Here is a 23,487-nt window from a genome sequence, read left to right as displayed (position 1 = left end):
TCATCTCTCAGCCTAACATTACAGATGATGGTGCCTGAAAGGGATCAGAATCCTAATTTTCTGAGGATGTGCTACAGGCTCTTTAGGAGGCATTGAAACCTGCCACTAGAAAGTATTGCATCTAAATGGAAAAAAAATAATTTCTGCCTGGTGTCATGTTAGAAAACATGACTCCATGCAATCTGGGGTCCCTGTTAGTGTGAGATACATTAAACCTGTAATGTCTACTCCTCAGTTAAAGGACATTTATTGGCAGTTTCTGTGTGTTTGCTCTAGAATCCCCCTTCTTTCCATGCTGGAGGTAAAACAGTTTATTAAAGATGTCCTTCCTTTAAAACCTGTTAGGAAAGTTATTCAACCTTCCTGGGACCATAACTTTATCCTAGAAAAGTACTCTTTCTCTTTGAACCAGCAGTTTGTCTCTCTTAAGTTGTGTACTTGGAAGACTATTCTTCTAGTAGCCCTTAATCATCTAGAAGAGTTTCTGAGCTCCAAGCCTTGATGGTATCATCTCCTTTCCTTATTTTCCATAAGGAGAGGGTGTCTGTGGGTCAGCCCTTCATTTATGTCTGAGGTGGTCAATGAGCTATCCATCAATCTGGCCATAAATTTTCCTGTCTTTTTCCCTAATCCTAAGAACAAGGGGGAGCAAATCCTCCGTTCTTTGGATAAATCAGGCAGTTTGTATTTTACCTGGATAAGGCAAAATCCATTTTGCAAGCCTGACCAGTTTGTTTTTCTTCAGGAAGCCAAGCTGAGGAACCCTGTCTCTAAACAAACTATTACTAACTATGGATTTCTAAGTCCCTTTCACCTTTGTTACACCAACCATGGGAAATCTTCACCTTCTTTTGTAAACACGCATACCTCTAGAGCAGTTACCTTCTCTGGAGCCTTTTACAAAGGTGTTGACTCCAGAACCATTCTAGAAGCAGCAACTTGGTTTTCTGTACACACCTTTAGTAAACACTACAGGGGAGATGCTTTCTCTAGATCCAGAGCCGTCTTTGCAAGAACAGTTTGCTTTGGATTAATTGACAGTTCTCCTATGCCTGTTCCATTCACCTTGCCAGTCACTAAGGTTTGGAACTCAACAATTTGAATATTGCAGCACTGATCTAAGGAGAGGGACATAGTACAGTTTTGTAAGAATTTACCGTAACAGTAGCTGTTCTCGATCACTGCTGCAGTATTCCTTCCCACCCATCCATCCCCTCCCTTTGTCTTTAACTAGGTTTTGCCTTACCTCTCAAGGACCATGTGATCAGTAGGACATCTGCTGTTATGGTTAGTTATTGCACATCAGTGTTTTCTCAATGGTTATTCGTTTTCTTCATTTAAGACTAAAGTCTCAATAGGTTTATGGCTGCATGGAAGGGAAAGAATGCAACTGATATTGCATATACAGTGAAAGGCCTGTGAATTTACCGGAGTGAGTGTCAAATTAAGTAGAATTAAAAGTACTTTGCTAGGTTGTTTTCTTTGTCAAGAAGCATTTAAATGTGATTTGTGATAGGCAAAATGATGCAAGAGAGACAAATCCCCAAAGAAAGTATCATGAGATTTCTTTCAGCCCCAGCTCGTACACTGAGAAAGCTGACTAGGATGGAAATGTTAGAGTGGAATAAACTTCTCATGCTTTAATACATGGAAGTATGGAGGTCATCCTGTAGGCAGGTAAATGCACTCTGAGGGAAAGAAGTGTAATTTTGGTGTTATCCTTCAAACATGTTCTTTTGAAATCAACATTAAAAGACTGAGTTTCTTTTTGAGATCTCTGCTTTTTTGTTGAAGATGCCAACTGTGCCCAATTTGAGCTTGAACCTTCTCCTGAATTAATTCCTTTCATGGAAGACATTTTCTAGTTGCTGTCAGTTAAGCCAGGATTTATGAGCTGTATGCCCCATCAGTTGTTCTCCCTTCCCATATTTGACCTTTCATAAACAGTACTTATTTGTTATTTCCCATTATGTGTGAAGTTGCTAGTCAAATCAACCTGAACCAAAGTATTCGCACACCAGTTTTCTTCCCTTGATATTCTAACCAAAGGATGAGTACCTATCGCTCTGCATGGCTGTGATACCGTCAGCTGAGCTTGTATATGAGAAAGGACTTGCAGCTCTTCATCTCCATATGTAATGGAACACTCGACTGAAGAGTTTCTAAGGTAACCCTAGCAGAATGACTTTTAGATTGCATTCAGTTGTGTTATGTCATGTACATTAAATATGTTCCATTAATCCAAAAGATTCTATTCTGTTACAGTAGTCTCTACTACTTGGCTTTTTTTTTCCAGAACTGCAGCTTAGGATGATTTTTGTTCAACAAGTACCCATTCTTCTCTCAGCTGTTTTGCAAAACACTGTAAGCTGGATGTGATGTCAAGGTCCAGGTCTTCCTTTGGAGCTACTTCAATGAAGAGTACGTTTCCGTAAAGGAGGCTGCCCAGGAGGATTAACGTTGGAGACTGTCCTGGCGTTAAGAAGGGTAGAACTTTCTCATACCAAATATGAAAGTCTGCCATGCAAGGAGTAGGTGCTAGTTGCTCAGGGTGGAGTAAATTGTTCTTTATGTCACTGTGCATCTGCGCACAGACTGTCATGCTGTCTGTAGAAGAAATTGCATCACTTAGTGTGCAATGAAAGCACACTGAACTGTGGTGCAGGTCATGTACAAATTATTTAACAGCCGGTTCCCCACGAATGTGCAGTGCACTGCTGGAGAGAGAGGTTGGCCCCCTTCCGTCCATGCACCGACCCAGTGACGAGCAGCACTCCTCACTGACCTTGCAGCATATAAGCAAGGTTATGGAAAATGCATGGATGGCACAGTGGTGCAGCGGAAGCGTTGTTGCCTCACAGCAAGAGGTTCTCTAGTTCGATTCTTGGCTGGGGTGCCTTCTGTGTGGAGTCTGCATGCCCTCCCTGCTTTCGTGTGGGGTTCCTCTGGGCGCTCCGGTTTCCTCCCACGTTTCAAAGACGTGCATCTAGAGTGTTACTCCCCAGGCCTCCGCTGAAAATTGGCTTCATTCCTAGTCAGACTTTCCCTGTAAACAAATGTTAGATAAATTGTACAGGACATTTGAAAGCTTTCAACAGTACATACATGTGTGCTTGCATGTATGCACTCAGTCACTCTGTCAACAATTTTAACAATGTATACCTTTGTGTGTGTGTTTGTGATGATCCTGCAGTGAAATTTTCCACGACCTAGTGCACAGTGTGAACCTCATCACTCACTCAAGCATACTAGGCAGGTTGCAGTAGTTAGCGGTGTCACCTAAAGCAAGGGGTTCTACAGTTCGATTATTGATTGGGATGCCTTCTATGTGGAGTCCGCATGTCCTTCCTACTGTTCTTTCGAGTGCTCCGGTTTCCTACCACATTCCAAAGACATGCATCTGGAATATTTCTCCCCAGGCCTTTGCTGAAAATGGGCACTGTCCCAGTTGGACTTTCCTGGTTAAAAAAAAAAAAAAAAAAAAGTTATAAAATTTTTTAAAAATTAATGTCACGTTATGAATCTGCGGTGGTGGTGCTGCGGTAGCGTTGTCACCTCACAGTAAGACGCTGTCCGGTTCGATTCTCAGCTAGAGCGTCTTCTGCGTGGAGACATGCGTGAATGGGCGTACCTTCGTTGAAGGTTGTGCGTCAGGGCTGGTAACTCGGCATGTAAAAATCAATTACCAATCATTAGTGGACCGGAGTTCCGCTGTGGTGACCCCTAAGCGGGAAAAGCTGAAAGACACAACAATGTCTTGTTATGAAATTACTCTTTGTACAATATTACCCTGTTGGCAACTTTTCAGAGACACAGCCCGTATGGAACCACACGTATATAATACCACAGAAATCCACACGATGTTGTTCACTCCAAGCTCTGAAGTTTTCAGCAAAATAAATCCACCGGATGTTAATAAAATCAAAGGAATATTTATTACAAATGAACTGCAAACGTTAAGCGCTTTCACTAGACTAAGCTAGCTTCATCAGAACAAATAAAACAGCTGATTGCACTCCATTTTAAAATAAAATTGGCGCCAAAAGTTAAACTGTTCTTAAAGCAACATGTTATTAAATTCATCCTTAATAAATATATTATTTATACTTTATCTAATAGTACTAATACATTACAAAAATTATAAAATTTAAAAACCATGTAGTATTGTGTATTTTTACTGTGCCTACAAGTTAATACATATGTTAATTGTTTAACATTAAGAGAGGTTTAATTGAAAAATAATCATTGATGCCTGGTGTTCTTGTGGCATCTGTTAGTACCTGCCAATAAAGTTCTCTGTAAGCTAGAAGATTTTTGATGTTACTTCCTCTAGGATCACTTTTAACAACCTCTATTATAGCAAATTTAAACTTATGTTCATCTCCTTCATCTATAATGTGCCTGGCGAGTGCGTTCTTCAAGTCCTTATTTTTGATACAATATAAATGTGCATATATCCTCTGTCTTAATAATCTTTCAGTCTTCCCTATATAAAATGAGGGGCAGACTGTGCACATAGCAATATACACCACCATACTTGATTTACAATTACCTCTAGGTGTATAAATTTTAGTTCTATTCTCGTTTCCTAAAATAATGGGACTCATTTCATATATACTTGAACATTGTTTGCAAGTCCCACATCTAGATGTATGTGCGTTCATAGTATATTTAATCTTGTTTCCAAATTCAAGTGTTCTCTTGATGTTCTTACCCATCTTATTCACAAATCTGGGTTCAGTTCCCAGTACATCTGCAATTTCTTTATCTTTAATTAAGAATCGCCAATTTTTGGTGATAATATCTTTAATAAATTGACTGTATGGACCAAACTCTATTATACAGGCTCTGTTGTAACTACTGTTAGTTGTTTTCATTTTCATATCTTTTATGACAGATTGTTCATTAATTTGATTGTTTACTAAATCTTTAGATGTTCTGTTTAAGCCAAGTAATGGCAAATATTTTGTTCCCCATTGGCTTATGACGTATGCAGATACGTCTTCCATTAATTCCTTCTCATATCCTCTGTCTAAAAAAAGAGAGAGACGCTGTCCGGTTCGATTCTCAGCTAGAGCGTCTTCTGCGTGGAGACATGCGTGAATGGGCGTACCTTCGTTGAAGGTTGTGCGTCAGGGCTGGTAACTCGGCATGTAAAAAATCAATTACCAATCATTAGTGGACCGGAGTTCCGCTGTGGTGACCCCTAAGCGGGAAAAGCCGAAAGACACAACAATGTCTTGTTATGAAATTACTCTTTGTACAATATTACCCTGTTGGCAACTTTTGGTTAGTGAGAACAGCCCAAACTTTCTCATTTGAAGAAATGCAGTTTTGGCAGGCTTTTTCTTTGAGAACAGACCACAGTTTGCACAGCCAAATTTTAGCAGTGCAGGCAGTTAACAGGAATGTTTCACTCTTGTTTCCACTTACCGTTTGGCCAGGTATTTATATATGCAGTTGTGTACATGTATGTATGGCCACAAAATGTACAAAATCATTTCTCCATAGCATGGCGTGTGTGAGCGTACCTTAGTTGAGCTGTATCCTTTTTGGGAATCATTGCATTTGGGGTAGGTTTTCTGGCACATTAAGATGTGTACCTTCCAGTGTCTTGGTTTGGAGACACACTGCCCATTGGCCTTTGGCTGCAGTTATGTTGCGGCACTGTATTTGGTAATAGCATTGATGCGCCATAGAGCTGTCTTTGAACAGCATTAGTAGTGCTACTCATGTTCTGATGATGATGTGTATAGTATCTGTGCATTGCAATATAGGTGGAATTCTATTCTGGTACTTTTAAGTGACATGTAGGCTTTTACAGTGCTGCTATTAGCATACTAGCCTTGTAGACTGCAAACCATGTCTGTGAATTTGAACTTAAGATATTTTTATGGGAAGAGTGCATTCAGAGATTTTTTTTTTGTATAAGCTGAGGCTTAATATAGGATAATGGTACATTTTTTATAATGACAGTCTGTGTCAAAGAACATAAGTGTATTTTTTTTTTTTTTTTGCCCATAGAACCTCTGATACCGGCCTAGCCCCTAGTGTCTTGCATCCACACTGGATTTACCAGAATTCATCTAACTGGGCTGGACTTGTTCTGGTGTTTTTGAGGACTGTTGTGGCTCTTAAGGGCATCCTGGGGACTTTGCCACCTGTGCTTCTGTATGGTCTCTCTGTATGCCCTACCCCCCCTTTTTCCTCTCTGAAGTTAGGGAGTGAAGCAGATTGTTCATACTGTAGATTCCCACCATCCAGAGTCTGACTGCCACAAGCACTAATGTCACTGTTCAGTGAGGCATTTTATTTATTTATTTTTGTTTTATTTTATTTAGCATTTGCTAACTGGGAAAGTCCAACTTGAAACGCAGCCAATTTTCAGCCGAGGCCTGGGGAGAAATGCTCCAGGTGCACGTATTTGTAACGTGGGAGGAAAGCCACCCAAATGCAGGGAGGACATGCAGACTCCACACAGAAGGCATCCCAGCCAAGAATCGAACCAGAGAACCTCTTGCTGTGAGGTGATAATGCCACCATTGCACCGTCAAGCATCCTAATTTTGCTTCCATCTCCCTTACATTGGTGAGATGTTTTTGGTCTGTCACCCATGTCCGCCACCACCTGTCTGCTCCAGCACTTTTAACATTAACTGAACACTGTCCCTTTGGGTCATAGTCAGGGCTTTCTCTCATGTACATCACAAGACCTGTTCACTCAGGTATATTTTATTGATTTGGCTTTTTGTTGAAAGGATGTTCTAGTAATGTGTTGACTCCTTTAGATTGCTTTTCATCATGTCAGCTTTAGGCTTGGCTAAGATGCTTTGGTATTATGTTTTAGATTTTTTTGTTTAATATTGCTTTATACATGCAGCCCTTCAAAAGCTTTCTTGCTTTTGTTACCACATGTTTTATCCACCATTTTACACCTCCAAAAAAAGAAATGATTGCACAATCAGTGTTGCTTCTTTTGACGAGATTTATTAATTACAATTGCAGGAAACCTGTTGTATGTGGAATCTCCTCACTTGGGATTGATCACACAAGTATCCTTGGGGACACTATAGAGAAGATTGCTTGGCAGAAAGGGGGCATCTTTAAGGTAAGTGTTTGAGTCAACTGACTGACTAGAAAAATAACATCTTCTGGTATAGAAAAAATTTCGCTGGGCTACAGCTTCATGCTGTAAGTCAGCCATAATGCTGATATTCAATAGCTGGGATTCTTCACAAAGGAGTTGCTGTGCTTGCTTAAATTTCTGTAAGACATCTCTTTGAAAGACTTGGCCTGTTTTACATGCAAGTCTTTGTTTCCTTCCATCTCTTTGTATGTATATTTATTCTGATACCAGTGTTTTTCTTCAGGAGTCAGTTTTTCAGTTGGTGCAGTTTCATACTCCATTGATTTTCCAAGAAATACAAAGGAATGATTTTCTATCACTGTGTGTCTTTGATTTTGGTGACTTTGTTTAAATCAAGACAGCAGGCATTGGGTGATATGCCACTCTCTACAGTAGAACAAGCAGCCTGAGGTGTTTTCCCTGGTTTGATTTTCTTTGTACCTTTACCCTCTGAATGACATTATTCTCACTCTTCCCCTGTAGTAGCGACCTAATGGGTCTAATATAAAGTTAATGTAGTCTTAGAAAGAATGATTTCCTTTGTAACATCCTTGGGACCTTTAATGTCTTTGATGAGAACGTCAAGACTACTTGTAAACCTGGGTGTTCAGTATTGTAAAACTGTTTGCTAGATTATTTAGCACATCCTAAGTGAACATCTTTGTTTAACTGGGTGGGTATGCTGATATAGCGTAATCATTGAGAGTTAAAGTCAGGTTGTACAGTGGCAGGAAAACAAGATTGTGTAATGTTTGGTATTTGAATTGGGAAGAGTTGGTTTACACAACATAAACCCTTGGAGGAGAAAGTTGAATGCTTTTTTTTTATTTTGGAATGTGTAAATCATAGCTTGAACCCAGAAGAAAGCTTTTGTAAAAGTTTGCAGTAGCAACACTAAGGAAACCAGATTTAGGAAGTATTAGGAAGCATTGTGCAATTTGCCAAATCCTGACCCCTTGTGTCATTATCTCTATAAAGCAGTGATGGACAGTCTTTTGGTGTCAGTGGGCCTTTTGTTCCATCCTGTGCCAACTTCATGACTGCAAACTATGATAAAATACCCTACCTACCTCTAAGCCCCACCACTGTTCCACGAAACTGATTAGAAAATTCATGGCATTCCTTTTTTATGCATCAGTCATGTTCTAAGAGTAGTTTCTCTCCTGTTGTCCGTCCTAAGATGCCACATCTGGGTCAAGGTCCATGTATTACATGAGAATGTCAAGGAAGAGTTTTTGAATGCTCCTTCATAGCTAAGGAATCTCTGCTTGGGGTCACCTTTGTAGGGGGGAAATAGAGGATAAAAAGGCAAGTCCTTGCGAAGTAATGTTTTTCTTTTTATTACTTTGCCTCCTTGACTTCTGTTTGGTGCCTTCATTAAAATCAGGACAGCTGTCATTGGAACAATAAGCCACTCTATCCTGCAGATCAAGCAGCCTCTGCCCCCAATTTTATTTAGTGTACTAGATGTTACCCTTCAAAGACGAGCCCTATTTTCATGCACCACCCCAAAGAACATCAAGTGACAAAAATCTAGGATAGGTAGGTGTGGCTAGGCAAGAGGAAGAGAGAAATGGTGACACAGTCATGATGTGGGTTTAGTCATTCCCTCCAAGCAGATCCTTACAATCCTCTACAGTTTAACCAGTTGGAAAGTAGAGTCAGCCATGTCACTGAGACATGGGAAAATATAATCACCAGCTGAACATCATAAAAGAAAGGAACACAGTAGAATGAATCCCTTCCACTCTTTTTGGGGATGCCTTGTTAATACAGGATTGGCTATTCTTGGCCTGGTCCCTAATTTGGCATTCGCTGGATCCATGTGCTGGTCCCTAATTTGGCATTCGCTGGATCCATGTGCATTAGAATGGGTGCCAGAGCAGAAAGAAGGGTAAGGGTCCTTCTGCCTGTTTCTGGTTCCTAAAATATAGAGACCATGGAGACTAATTCTGGACTTATGTAGACTATACCTCCTCTTGTGAGTACCCAAGTTCAGGATGGTAAGCCATCAGTTGCTGCTCCCATATTTCATCCCTTGGTCCTTACTAATCACACTAGATCTGAAAGATGGTTACATTTACCCATTCACAAGGACCACAGGGAGTCAGACCCCAGTGTTAAATTGTTCTTGCCCTTTGGGCTCTGTGTGTTACTCAGTATTCATGAAGCACTGGACCTCTGTGGTAGCCTTCCACAGACTGAAGTCCCTCATCTGCCATTACCCATATTTTTCTACCACAGGCTTAATTGTAGTATCAGATCCTGGACATTGTCAACATGTCATAAGATTGCCTCCAACATCTGGGGTTTTCAGTCAACATCACAAAGTTAAACTTCAGTGTAGGTAGGATCAGGACATTTATGGGGGTGTACATAGGGAAGTGCAGGATTCATCACCCAAAAGAGAAATCCCTTACCATAGGGTCCTAGGACTTGCAGACTAGCAAGGGTCACATGGTGGTCAGGGACTTCTTGAGGCTCTTGGGCCACATGGATGTGTGACCCTTATGGTTCTGCAAGCCAGACCATACATGTGAAGTAGTCATTGGATCCTGGTAAGCTGTTGGAGCCACCACTCATAGTCCTTTTACTTTGAGTTCTTGGTGCTGCCTTGCATTCAGAAAGGGAATTTATGTTGTGGGTAAATCGGGTGTGCAGGCATGAAGGCTACTCTTTCTTCTGATGCCCGCCGTTCTGTGATTCAGATTTTGTACAGGGTGTCAAAGTAGTAATTTTCTTAGAAGATAGACCTTGGTCCCTACGCATTAAGGTGTGTTCATATCAACATTAATATGTTGGCTATATAGTCAGCCCTCAAGGCATTTAATAATCAGTGTGTCATATTGCTTGAGTCCTGTTATTTCCATGTTAATGAGCTACAATAACAGGGAGGCACAAGACTCTATTTTCTGATTGGTTGTGCAGTTGTGCAAATTAGCAGCTGGCTGTGCAGTTGTGCAAGTTAGCAACCCAGTCCATTCTAAAGCTTAGGCCAGTGTGCCTCAAACTACAACAGAGTAGCTGACAGCTTAAGTGGAACTTTGTCAGGGAACGATGAGTGGAGGTTGAGCCAACAGGGTTTTCCTGCATTTGAAAAGTAAATGATGTTTCTTCTGAAGTGGGCTTATTTTCTAGCTTAGGGAACCATCCAATCTAGAGGCTTTTTTGCAGCAAGGACCAGAGTGTGGACAATATTGTCCTTCCTTTGCAACACTACGTCTTGTAAGCCTTCCCTGTAACTACTCTTATCCCTGGAATAGTTGACAAGGGTGAACAGGGGAGTAGCCCATTATGGTCACTATAGCTATGTTTTGGCCAAAGCAGCACTAGTTCTTGGTGATGTACTTGGTTAAGGATCTTTTCTTCTTGTCACAGAACATAGACTTGCTCACCTAGGGGGATGGGTTTTCAAGCCGTCAGCTTGATGGCTCTGACATTTCTCTCTGGCATCTTTTTTTTTTTTCTCAGAACATGCTTACCATTCTAAAAGTTGGCATGAAACTTAAAGCAAGGAAATTTATATCTAGAAAAGTAGAAAAGATTTTCCATTTTGTGAAGAAAGGAAAATGTTCTTATGAAAAAGTGCTTCTCCCCTATTTATAATATCTTTTTAGAGATGGAGTGTTACTGTTATATAAAGGTGCATATTTCATCTATTCCTGCTTACTTTCTCCTACCATCGCAATGTCAGTAAAGCATTGATTAAACAGTTCATAATGAGAGTGATCCACCTGTGACTGACCCAAAGGGCTTTTCATCCTCCTCCTTCTTCTTCCTCTTTCGGCAGCTCCCGTTTGGGGTCGCCACAGCAGATCAACTGTTTCCATTTCTTCCTGTCCTCTGCATCTTGCTCTGTCACACCAGCCGCCTGCATGTCCTCTCTCACCACATCCATAAACCTTATCTTAGGCCTTCCTGTTTTCCTGTTACCTGGCAGCTTCATCCTTAATATCTTTTTCCCAATATACTCTGCATCCCTCCTCAGCACATATCCAAACCAGCGTATTCTTGCCTCTTTGGCTTTGTCTCCAAACCTTCCAACCTGGGCTAACCCTCTAATACACGTATTCCTAATGCTGTCCATCCTCGTCACACCCAGTGCAAATCTTAACATCTTTAACTCTGCCACGTCAAGCTCTGACTCCTGCCTTATTGTCAATGCCACTGTCTCCAATCCGTATAACATAGCTGGTCTCACTACTCTCTTGTAGACCTTCCCTTTCACTCTTACTGGTACTCGTCTGTCACAAATCACCCCTGACACTCTTCTCCACTCGCTCCATTCTGCCTGTACTCTCTTCTTCACCTTTCTTCCACACTCACCATTACTCTGAACTGTTGATCCCAAGTACTTAAACTCATTCACCTTTGCCACCTCTACTCCCTGCATCCTCACCATTCCTCTGTCCTCCCTCTCATTCACACACATATATTCTGTCTTAGTCCTGCTGACCTTCATTCTTCTTCTCTCTAGAGCATATCTCCACCTCTCCAGGGTCTCCTCCACCTGTTCCCTACTCTCACTACAGATAACAATGTCATCTGCAAACATCATAGTCCACGGGGACTCCTGTCTGATCTCGTCTGTCAACCTGTCCATCACCATTGCAAATAAGAAAGGGCTCAGACCTGATCCTTGATGGAATCCCACCTCCACCTTAAACGCTTCTGTCATTCCCACCGCAGACCTCACTGCTGTCACACTATCCTCGTACATATCCTGTACCACTCTTACATTCTTCTGAGACTCCTGACTTCCTCATACAATACCACAACTCCTCTCTAGGCACCCTGTCATGTGCTTTCTCTAAGTCCACAAAGACACAATGCAACTCCTTCTGACCTTCTCTGTACTTCTCCATCAACACTCTCAGAGCAAACATCGCATCTGTAGTGCTCTTTTCTGGCATGAAACCATACTGCTGATCACTAATCATCACCTCCCTTCTTAACCTAGCTTCCACTACTCTTTCCCTTAACTTCATGCTGTGACTGATCAGTTAAATCCCTCTGTAGTTACTACAGCTCTGCACATCACCCTTATTCTTAAAAATCGGTGCCAAAACACCTTTTCTCCATTCCTCAGGCATCCTCTCACTTTCCAAGATTTCATTAAACAATCTAGTTAAAAACTCCACTGCCATTTCACCTAAACACCAACATGCTTCCACAGGTATGTCATCTGGACCAACAGCCTTTCCATTCTTCATCCTCTTCATAGCTATCCTTACTTCCTCCTTGCTAATCCGCTGCACTTCATGATTCACTATCCGCACATCATCCAACCTTCTCTCCCTCTCATTCTCTTCATTCATCAACCCCTCAAAGTACTATTTCCATCTGCTCAACACACTCTCCTCGCTTGTGAGTACATTTCTCTCATTATCCTTTATCACCCTTAACTGCTGCACATCTTTACTAGCTCAGTCCCTCTGTCTAGCCAATCAGTACAGGTTCTTTTCTCCCTCCTTAGTGTCCAACCTTTTATACAACTATTCATACACCTTATCCTTAGCCTTCGCCACCTCTCTCTTTGCCATGCACCTCATCTCCTTATACTCTTGTCTACTTTCTTCATCTCTTTGACAATCCCACTTCTTCGTCAACCTCTTTCTCTGTATACTCTCCTGTACTACTTCATTCCACCACCAGGTCTCCTTGTCCTCCTTCCTCTTTCCAGGTGTCACACCAAGCACCCTTCTAGCCATATGTCTTACTAGCGCTGCTGTAGTTACCCAGCTATTTGGTAACTCTTCACTGCCACCCATGCATGTCTTAACTCTTCCCCGAACATCACCTCACAATTACCCTTTTTCAATTTCCACCATTTGATCCTTGGTGCTGCCCTCACACTCATCCTCCTCTTCTTGATCACCAATGTCATCCTACAAACCACCATCCTATGCTGCCTAACTACACTTTCCCCTGCCACCACTTTACAGTCTCCAACCTCCTTCAGATTGGCCCTTCTACATAAGATATAATCCACCTGTGTGAATCTTCCTCCACTCTTGTATGGCACCCTATGCTCCTCCCTCTTGTTAAAATACGTATTCATCACAGCCATGTCCATCCTTTTTGCAAAATCCACTACCATCTGACCTTCTGCATTCCTTTGCTTAACACCATACCTACCCATCACTTCCTCATCCCCTCTGTTCCCTTCACCAACATGCCCATTGAAATCTGCTCCAATCACCAGCCTCTCACCCTTGGGTGCAGTAATCACCACTTCATCTAACACACTCCAAAATGTTTCTTTCTCATCCATCGCACACCCCACTTGTGGAGCATATGCACTAACAACATTCATCATTACATCATCAATTTCCAGCTTCATAAACATCACACTATCTGACACTCTTTTCACCTGCAGAACACTCTTAGCATACTGTTCCTGCAGGATAATGCCTACGCCATTTCTCCTCCCATGCCTTGCTCCCCTTCCATCTGGTCTCTTGCACACACAATATACCAACTGTCCTTTGGTTCATCATATCAGCTAGCTCCCTCCCTATACCAGTCAGACTGCCAACATTCAAAGTTTTGACCCTCACTATAACAGTCCTAGCCTTTACCTGCCTTTGGGCATGCCTTCCGCCTCTTCTCATCCTCCTGTGTTCCTGAAATTCATCCTGGAACAGCAGACTTTGACCACTTCAAACTGGCAGTCTCTTTGCTGAAGATTCTGTCCTGGATGGCAGTCTTCTAGGTGGCAGTAACATTCCCCAAGAAGGATCTCTGCGTACCAAGCTGTGATTGCAAAGCAACAGTTCAGTCTTACACATTGATAGTCTCAGGACAAATCCTACCTTTGTGTCAAAAGTGGTTTTGAAAATGTTCCTTAATCAGATAATCCAGTTATTGGAACTCTTCCATAAACTCCATAGTAAAAAAATCCTTCATATGCTGGATGCCCTCAGACAAATTGTGATACTACTTGGATAGGATGACATCCATCAGTCAAATGTACCAGTTGTTTGTAACCTGTGCTTATGGAAAAGTGGGCAAACATGTCCACAACCAGACCTCTGTCTCTCTCTAGGTGATTAGCACATTGCATTGTCTTCTGCTATGGCAAGAAGGGCACGTCTTTGGTAGAACATATAAGTGCTGATTCTAACAGCACAACTTCTACCTCTGCAACTATTTTTGGGAGGTTTTCATTAAGGTGCCATTTGTGAGACATCCACCTTGTCACCAGTTCATACATTTTTTTCAAGTAGTGCAGTCTGGATTAACAATCCAGGGCTAGATCAGGGTTTTGGAATACCCGTTTTCAAAGGCATCTCTTGAGGAAACTCACCAGATGCTGCGAGTCACCCCTACCCTGTGGAATTGCTGTAAGGGTCTGCTTTTCATATATTATGAATGCTGTGGCTACAGCAGTGACTTTAATATGAACAGTTGTGTGAAGACTCAACAGTAAATGTTAAAGTAGGGTTACTGTTGCCACACAGTTTGCCACCAGCTCCTCCTCAGAACAGCCCCCTCTTTTACCTCCCACACAGAGAAACCTAGCACTTCTAAGACAGAAAACCGCATTGGGTGGTACCATCCTATACTTTGCAATAAAGTTGGCTGTCTTATGGGGGGGGGGGGCTTGCTGGCAAAAAGGAACAAAAATTTATTTAACTTGGTATACCCTTTTATCCAAGATGCCAGAGATCATTTCTGTGAGCTGAAAACATTGGCTTGTGCCCTAACATATGTAGAGCTCTGGGATCCTGTCTGGTTGTGTAGACATCTGCTGCTGATTTTTCCTACATGTTATAAATGCTACTGTGACACTTACCCTTCTCAAATTGCTGTTATGGTGAGTTCCCTCACAACTGTTTTATCTTACCTGTCTTGTATAATTTGGCAAATAACTCGTATCACTGAAACATTGATATTGCGTTGTAGTTGTTTTATTTACTAATGCTCTGAAAATGGAAACACTAAAGCTACATGGCTACACAAGGAGCCGAGTACAGCTGTCCATTGCCACAGCAGTCAAGCTGGAGAGTTCATATTAAAGTACAAATATGAATCTGTGATTTTCCATTTTGGTGTGAGTGACCTGAGACGTACCTCCTTGGACTACATGAAAAGAGACCTGGAAGAGCTCTCTGATCTTGTAGCCCAGGTAGGAATGACCCTATCCCTGAGTAGCATTCTGCCATCACCCAGAATGATACCGCAGTACAAGGACAAAATGATTGACTTCAATAATTGCCCAAGCTTTTGGTGTCATTCTAAAGGGATCCAGTAATCTGTCTGCCTGGGATGACATGGTCGACAGACCACGATGCTTTGCCAGAGATGGCCTGCACCTGTCACCCCTGAGATTCCAGATACTGGTTAAGGTTCTTGCCACCCCTATAGTGCCTTTTTTAGGCAAGGTTCAAATGACAAATTCACCACCGTAACAGGAACAGGTAAGCAAAAACTGAGGGTGATGCTACACAATGCTAGAAGTCTAAATCTCAAAATGCACTTACACGAGGCACTCCTTAAAATGGAGAACATCGACATCTGTGCAGTGATTGAGACCTGGTTCAAGGCTCCAGAGAGCACCCCTGCATTACGAGGCTATAACTCATACCATGCTTTTCAGCCATGTAACCTGGACCGAAACACCAAAGGCGGAGGTGTGTCCATATTCATTAAGGATATCCACACCTCCAGGCTAGTTGCTCAACATAATGCTTTCGAGGTTATCCAAGTGCAACTAACTCTGGGCAAAACTGCAATCCAAATTGTAGCTTGCTACAGATCCCCCATCATGCCCCAGGATTCCCATTCCTCTTTTGTTGATGTACTGGAAAATGTTAGGGTTCAACCAAACACCCTAATAATGGGCGATTTCAACTACCCCACCATTAACTGGGAAAAGTACTCGTGTACCAACTCCTTCGTTCAACGCTTTCTGGAATTCATAAACTCCAATGCCTTGGATCAACTTATCCACACCCCCACCAGGGGCAACAATATCCTAGATCTAGTCATTACCAACATGAGTGACTGGTGTTCCACACCTGGAGTCAACACCTCATTGGTCCGATCCACATCCTGCCCCCACCCCCCTATTAAGGAAACCACGGTAAAAAATTTCTCCAAAGCCTACTTCATGCTTCTTAAGACAGAAGTGGTGAACTTCATGACACTCTTGCAGATGGATTATACAGTTATGACTACTGAATCCTACACAACTGGAAGCTACCTGTAGGAGACAGGCCCAGCAGAGGCCTCGGAGTCTCGCTTGTTCCTAGGCTGCCTGTCCTTATCCTTGCGTTTTTTATGCATGCAGGTCATGGGTTGCTCCGACGGCATGATATAATTAAATTTCCTACCAAAGTAATGTGCGAAGTGGAAACGGCGTTTGATAGTTCGTTTATTAAACCTCGCACAAAACCGACCACCTGTGACGTTGCGGTCTGGGCCTAGGCAAGGAATACAAAAGGAATGGAAGTCCTTATGAGGTATTTGCTTCCCACAAGAAATCCAGTTGTTAACTTTTTCAGACATCGGACTGAGGCAAGAAAAGGTTCCCCAACGGGGTACTTAGCTTTATTGAAGACTTCGGACTGAAATTCAAATCGAAAATCTCAGGTGTCTGCCAACCGGCACTTGTGAACTGCTTCTGCTTCGGGCACCGCACGGCAAGAAAGACTGAAGAAAATGGCGTTGGATGCCTCTTATATACCCCTGGTGCTCTGACGTCAGGGAAGAAGCGACAGCAACAGATGCCGGACCAAGACTTTGGAATTCAGGCCGACTGCGGGAACGCCTGACGGCAGGGTAACCCAAGTGTGATGACTGCAGCAGGGTGAACACTCGAACATCTACATTTATGGTAGGTACAAAACTGTACTTTCTTGGAATCAGTCTCAAGGGAAGGACACAGCAGTGCCCGGCTTACCTCTAATCCTGGACTACGTAGCAGAGCTACTCCACAGAGGCCTATCCTTCTCCATTAAGATTCATGCCTCTGCCATCTCAGCTCATTACAATACTGAGCCACCTCTATTTTCACACCCTCTCATCAAATAGTTCCTGAGAGGGGCTAACAACTTAAGGCCCCCTAGGAGAGCAGCCAGCCCTGCCTGGGACCTTAACTTTGTACTGGAAAAGCTCACGCTTCCCTTTTTTGAACCTGCAGCTTCAGCAGAGTTAAAATTCCTCTCTTGGAAAAGAGCCTTGCTTTTAGCCATAACTTCAGCAAGAAGAGTGTCTGAGCTACAGACACTAATGGCTGTGGAACCCTTCATTATTTTCCATGTAGACAGGGTTTCCCTCAGGACTAACCCATCCTTCATGCCTAAGGTGTCCATTGTGGCTCTTAACCAATCCAGCCATTTGCCAACCTTCTTCCCTAACCCTCAGAATAAAGGGGAAAGGATCCTGCACTCCTTGGATGTGCACAGACAGCTCAGGTTCTTCCTTGATGGGACTAAATCTTTCAGAATATCTGACCAGCTGCTAGTCAGCTTTGCTACAGGGGCAGAGAGGTAAGGCCATTTCAAAGCAAACTATTTCCAAATGGATAGGACACTGCATCCATTTCTGCTACAAGCACCATGGAAAACCTACCCCACAGGGGATCAGACCGCATTCCACTAGGGCCAATTCAACCTCTACAGCATTTCTCAGGGGAGTCCCTACCAGGGACATTCTGGAAGCTGCAACCTGGAGTTCTTGTACACACCTTCACCAAGCATTACCACTCTTTTCTAAATCCAGAGCTGGATTTGCTATAGCAGTCTTGCAAGGCCTACTAGCCAGCCCTAACACTTCTTGACTGCCTCCACCCTTCTTCAGCTTTGGGAATCAACCCAAGTGTGATGACTGCAACAATGAAATACGAAGAACCTATTACAGTTGTGTACACTTACCATAAATGTAGATGTTCGAGTGTATTCACTGTTGCAGTCCTGGTTTCCCTCCCTCCTACCCCCCCTGGCTTTTTCTGTCTTTCTACCTCTCCTTTCTATGGCCATTCCTAATGGCATTGGTATTTACTTTTTACTGGTGGTGTTCCCCATCATATACTAGATCCCTATTTGGGGGCTCCTGACTTTGGGGCAAGAAAAATTGATGTAATGGCGTCGGCTGCTTGTTTTATACCCCTGACGACCTGACATCATGGAAGAAACAGCATTCAACGCAGAAATCCTAAGACTCAGTTATTCAGGCTGACTAAGGGCTACCTGCAGGCAGATAACCCAAGTGTGATGACTGCAACAGTGAATACACTCAAACATCTACATTTATGGTAAGTGCACACAACTGTACTTTCTCCACGAGGATGGCCACTTTGAAAGCAGTCTCCAACACGTCCATGCGACTCCTCTCACATGCTACTGAAGGAGCGTCTAGGGCGGCTGGGTCTGGTGTGTCCATGAGGCGCAATGCCTGGCTCAGACTGTCACTTTTCGGAACCTTTCAAGCCGTCTTTTGCCAACGCCTCTTATGACGGCTCTACAGTTTTTGGTAAGACCGTCAAAGAGACTTTAGTCCAGAGTGAGAAGGATGGGAAGACACTGTCTACCGTCTGAATTCGCTTCTCGAACCCTCAAAGATCCTTTTCCTGGAATCAGAGAGGGCTAAAGAAGATGTGGTTCCGGAAGTCACAGTATTCCCGGGACACTCGGGGCTCTTCTTCCCACAGAGGCAGAGGGGGACAGGGTAGATGCCGGCCCAGAGGCAAGAGGGGGTCCAATGAATGTTGGGTCTTGAGAACCTTTCTCAGACAGGTCCGGACAGCAACCCTGATGGATTGCCCGACTGCTCCACTCAGGAGGCAGTCAGGGGACAATTGTCATTGCACCTGGCAGCATGGGAGTCAGTAATATCAGACTGCTGGGTGCTTCAGATCATATCCAAAGGATACTCTATCCCCTTTGTGGTTCCTCCCAAACACCTCCCGGACGTACCACCCATGCAAAGTGAGGAGGCAGCACAGGAAATCTCCAAGCTGCTAGGAAAACGAGCCATCGAACCCACCCCCCCCCCAGATCAGTCTGGATCGGGCTTCTACTCCAAGTTCTTTTTGGTGCCAAAGAAAACGGGGGACTTAAGGCCCATTCTGGACCTATCTACCTTGTCAGTTGCCAAAGAAAAATTCCGGATGGTCACACTACAGTCCATCATGGTGTACCTGCAAGAGAGTGACTGGATGTGCTCCTTAGACCTCTAGGATGCCTACTGTCACATAAAGATGCACAGAAGCTCCAGGAGGTTCCTCCGCTTCCGGCTAGGAGTCGATCATTACCAATTTTAAGCCCTACCCTTTGACCTCACCACAGCCCCCAGGGTGTTCACCAAAGTGATGGTAGTTGTGGCTCACGTGAAGCTTCACGGAATTCAGGTCTATCCGTACTTGGATGATTGGCTCCTCACTGCTCTCACCAGGCATCTACTTTCTCAAACCAGGGATTACTTCTTAAAGCTTGCTCTGCAATTGGGGGTTACAATCAACACATCCAAATCGCTTCTAACTCCTGTCCAGGTGATAGACTACACTGGGCAAGGATAGACACTTTACAGTGCAAAACCTTTCTGACCACGGAGAGAGTACAAAACCTGGGGATGCATGTCTCCCTGATCTACCTTTCTCATCTTCCCTCGGCAGCATCACTGTTGAGTGCCTTCGATTCAATGGCACCGACCATAACTCTTCTTCCGTGCACCCAGTTACATATGAGAGTACTACAGTGGACACTAGCAGTAGAATGGTCCCTGTTGGAACTTCCATTATCATAGCCAATACATCTCAGTCGAGTCTGTCTGTCATCCCTTCTGTGGTGGATGTGCTCTCCGGAAATCTTGGTGAACGACCTTTTGTTGCCGCCTCTGTCGAAGCAACAGTGACCACAGATGCCTCACAACTCGGTGGGGGGGGGCATTGTTTGGGCAGGACAGTCCAAGGCCTGTGGTCCCCTGTGAAGAGCAGCTTGCACATAAACATTCTAGAGATGAGGCCAGCCCTTTTGGCGTTGCAGGCCCTTAATGTCTCTCTTCCTGTGGGACCCATTGCAATTCAATCAGACAACACGTCAGTGGTCTGGTATGTCAACAAACAGGGAGGGACCAGCTCTTACCCCCTTTGTCGCTAGGCCATGAGAGTGTGAGAATGGGCGATCTCCACCAGTCGCTTTGTCATAGCAATGCACATTCTGGAACGGTCCAACATTCTAGTGGACAAATTAAGTTGGACTATTCTGATGCCTTATGAGTGGTCTCTGAATCATTCAGTAGCAGATCCTTCTAGAGTGGGGTCAGCCTAACTGCGATGTCTTTGCATATTCTTCCAACACAAAGTTCAGCTAGTTTTTCACTCTGAACCCCCTGCCGGGAGAGTCCCCCAGAGTTGTAGTCCATGCTTGGCCTCCCGGTCTTCTATATGCTTACCCTGCAGTACCTCTTATTCTGAGGTTTCTACAGTCAGCTTGTCGACTGGTGAGCAAAGTGATCCTCATTGCCTCATTTTGGCCTTGCCAGGTATGAATGTTCTTAGTGTTTCACTGTTGCAGTCATTACATTTGGGTAATCTGCTGACAAGTTGTCCTCAGTCGGCCTGAATAACAAAGTCTTGGGTCCTGCGTCAGTTGCTGTATCCTCTTCCATGACGTCAGGTCGTCAGGGGTATAAAACATGCAACTAACACTATTTTATTCAGTCTTTCTTGCCGTGTGGTGCCCGAAGCTGAAGCAGTTCGCAAATGCCGGTCGGCCGACTCCTGAAATTTTCATATTTGAATTTCAGAACCGAAGTCTTCAAACTAAAGCCAAGTACCTCATTGGGGAAACTTTTTTATTGCTCCTTACCGATGTCAGTAAAAGTTAATCATTGCATTACTTGTGGGAAGCAAATACCTCATAAGTATTTTCATTTATACTGTATTCCTTGCCTAGGCCCTGATCACAACGTGCCTTGCTGTCGATTTTGTGCTAGATTTAACCAACGCACTATTGAGCGTCTGTATATTTTTGCTTCTAAATATTTTGGTTCAAGATTTAACTATCCTGAAATGTCGTCGGTTAGCAATCTGACTACCAGTTCACAAAAAAATGCAAAGAAAAAGACAGAGACAGACCATTGAGGTCCAAAACCAACGACGAAGCTGCTCCTAAGCCAGTCACCGGTTCGCCGGTGCTCAGTGAGGCGCTTTCGCAGCCCCTGATACCTGCTACTTTTGAGTTGCAGGCCTCTACTGAGACCCATTTGGAGTCTGGTATGCCGCAAGATTCTCAGAGTATTGAACCCGTGGATGTCTCTCCCTTGGATGGGTCTGGAGCCGCTGAGCAGGCACCGGCTTCTGAGGGTGTTTTCAGGCCTCAACATTTTTATATTAAACTGACGCCAGCAACAAAAACAAGGTCAAAAACAACTTCTATGTCTAAAGAAATGACGCATGAGCCATGTGCTCAGGCCCCTATGCCTAAAAAACAGATGATCAAAATGGCTGAGGATTTAATTATCTTGATCAGGGGTTCCCAACCCCCCCTGCTAAGAGGCCTGGGCAAGGCACTGACTATGAATCTTCAGGTCAGGTTTCCATTTCCTCTAATTTCTCTTCTGATCAGGAATTTTCTATTCCACCCTATGAGGATTCTGATGCAGAGGAATCCATCCCATCTGCATCTCCTCCTGAGGATTATTCTTTTGGAGAGACTTTGCATACTTTAAGGGAACATTTTCACTGGGAGAGTCAGGACTTCTCTGAATCAAAAAAGAGGCTTAGGGATTTCCTTCTTCTTCCTCAGCATAGGCCTTTGGCAATACCTCCTGTATTAGACATTGTTGATGATGTGTTCTCAGAATCAAGCATGGTTCCTGATTCCCTTCCTCCGGCTCCTAGTAAGCCAGACAGATATTACAGGGTTCCTGACTCCCACAAATTTCTTTTCAAAAATCCTGTGGCTGATCCTGTGACTGGTTCTCAGGGTCCCAAGGGTGTTAAGGCTTCTACAACCAAAAATCCTACCCCTTCTGACAGAGATTGCAGGACACTGCATAGATGGGGCAAAAAGGTTTATACGTCTGCAACCTTGGCAATCAGGGATTTAAACTCCCAGTTTCATATGCTTAAAAATCAACAGCATGTTATGGGCTTAATGAAACAGAAAATGATGTTGATTTCTGATTGTGTGGAAAATAGAGTTACAGGATTTATTGCATTCAGCAGAACAGGTTGGAAAGCATACTTTGCAATGTGGTTTTGATTCCTTGGAGGCCTCTTGTAGGGCCGCCGTTACTGGATCTGAGATTAGAAGGCATGCCTGGCTCAAGGAGCAAAATCTGCCTGATCTTGTTAAAGCTAAATTGTTGGATGCCCCTTTGCAGCATGATACTCTGGTAATAAGGCAGAAGAGGTTTTAAAGAAAATGGAAGACAAAAATAAATCTATGCAAACTGTAAAAGATTTCTTGAAAGTGCAGCCACCCAGGTTCAGTAGGCACTGGCCTACTAAAAATTGGTCCTTTCCTGTGTCCAGAGCCACTCAGGGCAATCCCAGGTGCTCAAAAGGCTCCAGATATCAGTCACAGGGTTCTTACAGATCAAAGCAATGGGGTGCCTCCACCTCCAAATCTGGAGGAAACAAAGCACAACCCTACAGTAAGCAGTCTCAATGACTTTCCTCTACCATCTCCAAGCACTTATCTTTTGGCAGCCCCCTTGGGGGGAAAACTAGCACTTCATGCTCAAAACTGGCAGATGTTCATCGTGTTACACTGCTGCAGTCATTACACTTGGGTTATCCTGCCGTCAGGCGGTCCCGTAGTCGGCCAGAGTTCCAAAGTCTTGGTCCAGCGTCTGTTGCTGTCGCTTCTTCCCTGACGTCAGTGCGCCAGGGGTATATAAGATGCATCCGATGCCATTTTCTTCAGTCTTTCTTGCCGCACAGTGCCCAAAGCAGAAGCAGTTCGCAAGTGCCGGTTGGCTGACTCCTGAGATTTTCAAAGTTGAATTTCAGATCCGAAGTCTTCAATAAAGCTATGTACCCTGTTGGGGAAACTTTTTTCTTGCCTCAGACCGATGTCAGAAAAAGTTAATAATTGTATTTCTTGTGGGAAGCAAATACCTCATAAGGACTTCCACTCTTACTGTATTCCATGCCTAGACCCTGATCACGACGTCACTAGCTGTTGGTTTTGTGCTAGATTTAACAAACGCACTATAAAAAGACGTTTTGATTTTGCTTTACACTACTTTGGCCGAAGGTTCAATTGTACTATGCCGTCGGATCAACTGACGACCGCAATTCCGAAAAAACGCAAAGACAAGGATAAAGACAGGCATCCGAGGTCCAAAACCGACGACGAAACATCTCCTAGGCCAGTCGCCGGTTCTCAGTGGGGTGCTTTCGCAGCC

General features: G+C 43.6%; 1 protein-coding gene across 3 annotated transcripts in view; it reads left to right on the top strand.

The window, feature by feature from the left end:
* FPGS (folylpolyglutamate synthase) overlaps window positions 1-23,487 on the top strand; it is a 1,649,361-nt gene that overhangs the window by 702,296 nt on the left and 923,578 nt on the right. For all 3 annotated transcript variants that reach the window (XM_044058278.1, XM_044058279.1, XM_044058280.1), the window contains exon 8: window positions 7,005-7,107. In XM_044058278.1, the coding sequence (XP_043914213.1) occupies window positions 7,005-7,107 (103 nt within the window). The remainder of the gene's footprint in view (window positions 1-7,004; window positions 7,108-23,487) is intronic.

The sequence above is a fragment of the Protopterus annectens genome, chromosome 16.part0, assembly GCF_019279795.1.
Source record: "Protopterus annectens isolate FY-2018-M chromosome 16.part0, PAN1.0, whole genome shotgun sequence".
NCBI classification, from domain to species: domain Eukaryota; kingdom Metazoa; phylum Chordata; order Ceratodontiformes; family Protopteridae; genus Protopterus; species Protopterus annectens.
This window is presented reverse-complemented; position numbering and strand designations above follow the sequence as displayed.